Consider the following 9,063-nt stretch of genomic DNA (forward strand, 5'->3'; position numbering starts at 1 on the left):
TGGGAAGCTTGTGGAAGGCTACCCGAAATGTTTGACCCAAGTTAAACAATTTAAAGGCAATGCTAGCAAATACTAATTGAGTGTATGTAAACTTCTGACCCGCTGGGAATGTGATGAAAGAAATAAAAGCTGAAATAAATCACTCTACTATTATTCTGACATTTCAAATTGTTAAAATAAAGTGGTGATCCTAACTGACCTAGACAGGGACATTTTACAAGGATTAAATGCTAGGAATTGTGAAAAACTGAGTTTAAATGTATTTGTCTAAGGTGTATGTAAACTTCTGACTGCAACTGTATGTATAGTAACCCTAGGTGTAAAATAGTAAATCATGGCTACTTCTCAGAAAGTTTTAAACTGTCAAGAGGAGTAAAACAAAGTTGTCCACTATCGGCATATCTATTTATTATTACAACCAAATTACGTATTGGATCACAAAAAAACTTCTACATTTCCGTGTAGTTTACCAATAAAATATTCTGACGGTGAAGTGGACATAGGCCTAGTCAGAATTCATATCTCAAAAGAAAATTCTCATTACAATACATTTTAATAGAAAGTTGGCAAAAATAGATAAGCTCTTGCTACCGTGGAAAGGAAAATACCAGTCTATTTGGGGAGAAAAAAAACTAGAGAACTCTTTAGTCATAATACCAGGTTACATATTTGCTTATGGCCTTGCCTACACCTAGTGACTTGTTTTTTACAGTACCAGGCAACATTTTGGACACACCTACTCATTCAAGGGATTTTCTTTATTTTTACTATTTTCTAAATTGTAGAATAATAGTGTTAAACAAATCCAAATCCATTTTATATTCTTCAAAGGAGCCCCCCTTTGCCTTGACAGCTTTTCACACTCCTGGCATTCTCTCAATCAGCTTCACCTGCAATGCTTTTCCCACATTCTTTAAGGAGTTCCGACATGCTGAGCACTTGTTGGCTGCTTTTCCTTCACTCTGCGGTCCAACTCATTCCAAACCATCTCAATTGGTTTGAGGTCAGGTGATTGTGGAGGCCAGGTCATCTGACAACTGATTGGCTCAAACACATTAAGAAATTCCAGAAATTAACTTCTAACAAGGCATACCTGTTAATTGAATTCATTCCAGATGAGTACCTCATGAAGCTGGTTGAGAGAATGCCAAGAGTATGCAAAACTGTCATCAAGGCAAAGGGTGGCTACTATGAAGAATCTCAAATATATTTTGATTTGTTAAACACTTTTTTGGTTACCACATGATTCTATATGCGTTATGTCATAGTTTGGATGTCTTCACTATTATTCTACAATGTATAAAACGGTAAAAATAAAGAAAACCCCTTAAAATTAGTAGGGGTGGCCAAACTTTTGACTGGTACTATATATATTTACAAAAAATATATACGGGGGATTGGAAATAGTGCAGACAATTGCGCTGATCGAAGCCACAATCTGAAATATTAAAACTGTTCTACATACTAAAAATAAATAAAAAGTTGAGGGAGCATGCAATTGGCAGGCTGACTGCAGGAACATCCACCAGAGCTGTTGCCAGAAAATTGAATGTTAATTTATTTACATTAAGCCGCCTCCAACGTCATTTTAGAGAATTTGGTAGTACGTACAACCGGCCTCATAACCGCAGACCACGTGAAACCACACCAGCCCAGGCCCTCCACATCCGGCTTCTTCGCCTGCGGTTTCATCTGAGACCAGCCACCTGAGCTCTGACTGGGAGAAATCGATTTGAACAGTCATCAAACTTGGAATTCCAACTCGGGAACTCTGGCCTCTTTCTAGAATTCCAACTTTCCGACTTAAAGATCACTGATGTCATGATTTAACCTCGTATATATTTCAGAGTATCCCAGTTTTTTTTTAATGTGGCGACTGTGTAGGTGTAGACACATGGTGTTCGGAATTCCATGATCAGAACACAAACTGCATGAGGTGTCAAGTCAACCGCCTGATAAAGGTCCTAGATGGCAGGGAGCTCAGCCCCAGTGACGTACTTAGCTGTCCGCACAACCCTTTGTAGCGCCAGGCGATCGAGGGGGGTGCTATTGCCATACCAAGCAGTGATGCAGCCAGTCAGTATGTCATTTAGCAGACGCTCTTATCTCTACCAACTGAACTACAGTCAGAGGACTAAATTAAAGCATAAACACTTCAAATGAGTTTGCAACTAAAGTTTATTGTCAATATAACTTATGACATTGCATATGTTTTGTGATTGCAATGGAATGTGTCCTGACCCTCTTATGACAAATGCAGGTTATACAACAAAAAGTTAACATAATTCGCAGGAGATTCTTGTTCCCTATAGTCATGTTTTTTTGCTTGTCATTATCAACATATATAGAATAAAATTCACACACAACTGGAGCTATCTAGTAAAACACATTCAAACATGAAGAGATTTCTGGATATAAACAATTCAGGTAGTTTCAGTGTAAAAATAACCATCCAATTAACCAAAATCCCTGTATTAAAAACAAAACATTGAAGATGGCATAAATTTCCATGCTGTTTTTAAACAAAGGATTAAACCATATGAGAATATTGTGCCTCTAGTATTCCTAAGAAAAATGTGAGCCTCCTCAAGGTTTCCCCATCAGCAGCATTTTGACAGCTGAGTATTTCGCTAGTGTTTGACAATGTAGAGAGACACTTCTACCACACGGAGACCATGACTTTTATCATTTGTGTATTTTCTGGTGTGATTTTAGGGAAGATGCCGTTGTGAAACTTCTCCCACAGTCCGAGCAATAGTATGGTTTCATTCCAGTGTGTCTCCTCTGATGATTTTTCAAATCTGTTGAAAAAGCAAAGCTTCTCTCACACTGAGCGCACTGATATGGTTTCTCTCCGGTGTGAATTCTCTGATGCTGTGTTAAGTTTCCGAATGAAGAGAAGGCTTTGCCACAGTCAGAACAGCCGTAAGGCTTGTTGTCTAGCCTGTGCACTCGCTGATGTGCCGTTAAAGAGTCTGCCCTAGCAAAACCCTTCCCACATTCAGTGCATAAGTGAGGCTTCTCCCCTTTATGAATTTGCTGATGTGTTTTAAGGTGATGTGATCTGGAAAAACCTGTCCCACAATCAGGGCACTTGTATGGTTTCTCTCCGGTGTGCACCCGCTGGTGTTTTTGCATGTTGCCAAAATGTGAGAACCCCTTTCCGCATTCAGGACAGTTGAAAGGCTTCTTTCCTGCATGCACAGCGCTCTCATGCGACTTGAGGTTTCCCAATTGAGAGAACCGCTTTCCGCACTGAGAGCAGGGATAGAGTTTCTCTTTGGTGGGACGCTGCACCCTCTCTGAAGTGTGAACTCTCTTGTGTATGGTTAAGATGTCTGACCTAGCAAATCCCTTTCCGCACAGAGAGCAGTTATACGGTCTGTCTGATTTGGGCAGCTCTCTGTCTGATTCCCCTGACTCCGAGGAAGTCTTCCCACTGTCGGAGTGTGAGTTTGGGCTCCCTCCTGGCCCTGGCCCTGACAAAAACAAACAAGATCTTGAGTTAGACATCTAGAGCTTAGTAAATCTCCACATTATAAATTGTCATGTGACCAATCCAAATCAGGGCTCTAGACTCCTTATTCCTAGGTTTAAGTTAGTGTAGGGGACTGATTTAGACCTGGGACAACAGGTGGGAACAATTAATTATCTGGTAGAACAGAAAACCAGCATTACTCTGGACCTTACAGGGTAAAAGGCGCTGCATGGTCAATACAACTTCTGCATTGGCTGCGCAGTATTCCCGCCCCCACCTACCATCAATATATGGTAGGTGGGGGCGGTGGCCATTTTACTCACCCTAGCAGAGCTGGTTAGGCTGTTTTCATGTTATCCAGAGCATTGGTGACTAACTGTGCTGCTGGCAACAATGAATTACACTTTGTTGCTGACGTTTACTGACACCGGACATATTCAACTATTCAATGGGTGTTGAACATTCAAAAATTCATCAGTTATTCTGCGCTCTGGCACACTAAGACGGGCTTCTTTTGTTAAGAAATGTAGCTAGATAGCTAGCTAGGTAAACAATGAATCCAAAGCATAACGTAACGTTAGTTAGCGAGCCAGCCAGCCAGCTAGCTAACAGTACACTAACTTGAAATGAAAATACTTTGTCAAAATTAGAGTGGAGTCTTTTGTTAAGACACGTAGCTAGCTAGCTAAACAATGGACCATAATCACAACTCATGACATTACTACCCTGCATGAATCTGCAGGTAGCTAACCAACCAAGTTCTATGGCTATAACTAGTCAAGCAAATGTGTCTGAGATGCGAAGAATAAGATCATACACATAACGTTAGCTAGCAACCCAGCCTGCTAACGTTAGCTAGCTAACAGTACACTTGAAATGAAACCACTTTCTGTCAAAATTAGAAACGTGTAATATCTGAAAATGTAGCTAGCTAGACTATCTTATTAGTATACATGGTTGGACGCATCTCCTGTCTGAAGCCATACATGGTTGCTCTTAGTTTGACAATGTATCCAGACTGGTATTATCTCCATCTCCTTAGACATCATTCTCCAGCTGAAGTTAACTAGTACTCTTAAGACCCCTAATTCATGTTAAGTTCAAAAGAATACAAGATATAAGTTGCTGACACCATTCAAACCAATGAAGGTTCGGAACTTTAAAGCCAATTATCTCAGAATCATCTTTTTGCAGATTGAACCTTGTACTGTAGCTCTCGAATTCCCTTCTCGGAGAAAGACATGTACACTTCAACGGGAGGGAAAGAAGATAGTGCAGGCGTAGGCAACCCTGGTCCTGGAGTGCTGCAGGCACTTCGTGTTTTTGATTTAACTGACCTGGAAGACCAGGTGTGTTCATTTTTAGCTCAGTTGGTCAGGGCTGCGTTCAGTACATAACAACGTAATGAATGTTCAACTGAACAGAAGCCATGCTGTACTGAACGACCAGTTGAAAAACAGGGAAGGGCTGGGTTGCGAGTTCAAAATGCACCCCTGCCCTTTAAAGACGTCACTCGTTGTTTCAAGCCACAACCACTGAACGGAGCAAACGTTTCTCAAAGTCTGTTCAAGAACGTTTTGGGAAAACGTGTCGTTCAGTAGAAAACGTTCCGCAACGTAGCAAACATTCAAGCGAACTGAACGCACCCCTGGTCAGGGCCTAGTTGGAAAAAAATCCAGCAGTACCTGTGGCATTCCAGGAACAGGATTGCCTACCCCTGCAATAGTGTGTGTGTGTGTGTCACTTTCAGCGCGTGGTCCACTTATTATGTCAATATTCACGGATTTGTTTTCTCTATGTAATCAAAATGCAATTAACCAGTCCCATAATTCATCTTCCACATCAGAATAAACTAAAGTAAATTAAGAAAAAAGGTAGAGGACTTTTTTGTACCACAACACTTATCCAGTAATACTCCCCAGCCACCACTCTTACTTTGATAACTGAAATCGCCATGGTCTTCTTCTTTGACTTTCAACTCCGTCGGTTGGTATTTATTCACTGATGTCCTGCCATGAGGCTGTGTAGATAAATGTATAGATTAATGAGCATGAACGCATTTTATTTAAAAAAGCACGAGTAGCCTTTATCGCGCTCAAAATCCTAAAAGCGCTTCACGTGAAGTGTGTCTCCTGCCTCAAAGTTGTAGCAGACATTAACCAAAGCAAAGGGGCAGTGGTGAAACAGGCATGCCAAACTTACCTCTTCTTCCATCGCGTCCGTTTTAAAAAATGAAGCCTATGTAAGAGGATATTATTTTGAGCAAACTTTGTGTTAAAGTAAAGCCTGTAGGCTAGTCTGTGTCCGGTAAAGCGTCGACTAACGATGTAAGCGCTCCCATGGGGCAGTATTCAGTTTGTTGTTGTGATTCTAGATGGCCGGGACGTCACGCTCCAGGAAATCGATGAATCCGGGAGAAAGAGAGCGCGCTTGTTTGAAAAAGGAAAGCTTCGTGGTAGCTCCCGAGTGGAGCAGCGGTCTAAGGCACTGCATCTCAGTGCGAGGGTCAAGGGGGAGGGATCCTGAGAGGAGTGGTGTGAGTAGTAGATCTGTACCAGTACAGAGGGATAAACCAACAAGTGATATGTTTCAGTAAGATTGATTTTTTGGCATTTAGTTGCAGAAAATAGAGGTTGCAGAAAGGTATTTGAGTGTGCGAGACTTGACATCAGAAGAGTTACAGGGTGTTTTAAGTGGTGGTGTCCCATCCTTTCAGGCTGTTGGCCTGAAGTAGGACTAAATGGATTTAAATAGTGGAGTATAGTATTTATTATTTTTAGTGTGTGTAGTGTTTTTTATTATTTTTATTAAGCAAAGTACAAGGGAGTTATACTTCAGTCTAGTAGGTGGCGGTAATGCAGCATTTATTGGATGCCAACCTGCTGTTAAACCTAATCGAAGAAGAAGAATTCTAGATGGCCAGATTGTTAGCAAGAATGACAAGAAACTGCCATGTGGGGAATGTTAGTGGCTCATTTAATCTTGTTCTTGATAACATGTCTTGAGGTGTTTTGACTGATTTCATGTCAATGCTATATGGTTTAAAATGGCTAGTTAGCTAACCAATAACTATAATGATGTATTTGAGACAAGTGCCCATTGTGCAAATGTATTTGTTTACAATAAACATTGGGGATATTTTGCCCCATAGTTGTGCACCAGTAGGTGTTGTTGCTAAACAACCATCCCCTCTGTTCACCTAGCTAGAACATTTTGGTTTCTAACCTTTGCATTTTAAGACAATGGGCACAGAGGTGTAAATTGCTATTGGGTAGATGGAGCATGACCATGAAATGCCAGACAGACCACCTGATATGGTTCCTGTCTTTGTGAATTGGTGCATTAACACAAAGCGTTGACCAAAGATATAGAACCTTGTTGATACTTGAAAATACAGAGGGTTTCACTCTGTGTTGTGTTTGTTGTAGGCCTATTCGATTTGAATCAAACCTGTAGTTTCTAATTGAAGTCCAGAAAGTTAATTTCTTTACCATGTTGTCTTGAAGTAGCCTTCTTAAACCCTTGGAGTACCACAATATGAGTCATAATACCCATAAAACCCATTGGTCAAACAGGGAAATGGTTCCAATCGTTTATCCACCATTCATTTTTCCCATTTGAGGATTTTAGAAACACTTAAAGTAAGGTCTCTGTTTTGTTTAGGCTTGCCCTGGCGTGACATTTTGATAACCAGGTAAATCTCTAGGACAAGGTGACTTTTATTAATATAGTCTGTATTTACTCCCCCCAAAAATGAAATGCTAATTAGCTGCAAAAATGGCTGCCATAAAGAACTACAAATGCCATGATCTGGACGAGACTGCCGAATCAAGGCAAATGTAAGAAACTGGATTAACTATGAATAAACTGTCCAAAAAAAATGTCATGGACAATTCTGTGAACTGTCTTGTGCACATTATAAATTAACGGTACCCGTTAGAAAAGGTCTCAGCTAGAGCAGGAGCTTGCAGGGATTTGACGCGAATTAGGATTTTTGAAACAGAGGAAATAGAGCCAAATATATTGATAAGTCACCTTGTCCGAGAGAGATTTACATGGTTATCAAAACGTCACGCAAGGGTAAGCCTACACAAAACATAGCCCTTATGTCTTTCTAAAAGCCTTAGTGTTTCTAAAATCCCTTTGGGAAAAATGAACTGGAACCATTTCCCTGTTTGACCGCTAGGTTTTATGGGTATTATGACACCTCCACTGTGGGGCTCTATTGCAAACATAATGGATGCTTTGGAGTGGATTATTTAACGCAGGCTTCTTTTCACCTCTTCATACAGGCCAGTAAATATGGAGTGAATGCAATGTTGTTGACCCTGTATTTTCACGTATTGTGGTGGCAGCATCCTGTTATTGGTATGCTTGTCACAGGTAGGAATTGGGGAGTTTGTCAGGATCAAAATAAATATCAAAAGGAGCAAAGCCCAGGTAAAACATTAGGTCTTCTGAAAACCTAACCCTGGGATAAAGTAAACATTTTCAGTGGGGCAATTACACAAATGTTTTTTTATTTAACTAGGCAAGTCAGTTAAGAACAAATTCTTATTTACAATGACAGGCTACCCTGGACGGCGCTGGGACAATTATGCACCGCTCTATGGGACTCCCAATCAGGGCCAGATGTGATACAGCCTGGAATAGAACCAGGGTCTGTAGTGACGCCTCTAGCACTGTGATGCAGTGCCTTAGACCGCTGCGCCACTTGGAAGCCCAAATGTTAATGCCAAAGACACACCAGAATGGCTTTCCAAGTTGACTGAGCCTGAATAGCCCAGTCTCAGTGACTTAAAGGCCCAAATGCAGCAGTTTTTATATCAACAGCAAATAATTTCTGGTTAACAATTAGTATACCTTACTGCAATAGATTTCCATGAAAAATGGGCAAAAATAGCTTTTTAGAAAAACTTCCTCAAGCAAGATTTTGCTAGGGCTTTCTGCAAGTGGTCTGAGTGGGGAAGGGAAAACTGAAAACTAGCTGTTATTGGCAGAGAGGTTTGGAACTCTTTGATATAGGTCTATTAACCAATGTACTGCATGGTGATGTCACCACGGAAATCTGAAACTCCCGCCCATGTAAACCTGCTGATTTACAAGGTTCTGTGTAGATTGTATTTTCAACGAGCAACTATCAGGAAATAACACTGATGTCACACTTTTGCAGTGCTAGTTTTATCAGCTGTTGTACAAAATTAAATAAAACACAGGCAAAGCTGAATTTTGACCAACCTGGGCCTTTAGATCTGCTTGAAAATCAGTGATAAGGTTTGAATATTGCTGTCTATGAATGATTCCCAACCAAATGTACTGAGCTTGATCAATTTTGAAAAAACAAACAATGGGTATATGTTACTCCGAGTTATGCAAAGTTGGTAGAATCTTATTCACAGCTGTATTAGCTGCCAAAGGTGGTGCTTTCACCATTAAAGGCAGAGTGCACTCAAAAATGTTGATAATGCTCTTTATTGTAAAAGCTGTTTGAAAAGATTACTTGTAATTTCAGCCTGTCTGTGGCATGGAGTTTTCGCCTTCCATGGTGATATCACCATGCAGTAAATTAGTTAATAGACCAATAA

The 9,063-nt window shown here is 40.5% G+C and overlaps 1 protein-coding gene across 2 annotated transcripts; it reads right to left on the bottom strand.

Moving 5' to 3' along the window:
* Positions 1 to 2,160: 2,160 nt before the first annotated feature.
* LOC129855183 (zinc finger protein 239-like) lies at positions 2,161 to 6,230 on the bottom strand. Of its 2 annotated transcripts, none has more exons than XM_055922605.1 (3): positions 5,681 to 6,230; positions 5,414 to 5,498; positions 2,161 to 3,473 (listed from the first exon to the last, which is right to left on the bottom strand). In XM_055922605.1, exons 1-3 carry the CDS (start codon positions 5,690 to 5,692, stop codon positions 2,686 to 2,688), a joined length of 885 nt encoding a protein of 294 aa, XP_055778580.1. In that variant the 5' UTR covers positions 5,693 to 6,230; the 3' UTR covers positions 2,161 to 2,685. The 2 variants fall into 2 exon arrangements, with proteins under 2 accessions (XP_055778580.1, XP_055778574.1); XM_055922599.1 differs by having other exon boundaries at positions 2,161 to 3,479; positions 5,681 to 6,227.
* Between the last annotated feature and the right edge of the window lie 2,833 nt (positions 6,231 to 9,063).

Source organism: Salvelinus fontinalis, chromosome 1 (assembly GCF_029448725.1).
Source record: "Salvelinus fontinalis isolate EN_2023a chromosome 1, ASM2944872v1, whole genome shotgun sequence".
Classification (NCBI taxonomy): Eukaryota; Metazoa; Chordata; class Actinopteri; order Salmoniformes; family Salmonidae; genus Salvelinus; species Salvelinus fontinalis.

Bases quoted from the DNA above. Each gene is read 5' to 3' on its own strand.
- LOC129855183 (XM_055922599.1), bottom strand. The intron at 3,480-5,413 runs GTAAGAGTGGTG...TGTTTTTGTCAG, and splicing joins TGGCGATTTCAGTTATCAAA to GGCCAGGGCCAGGAGGGAGC.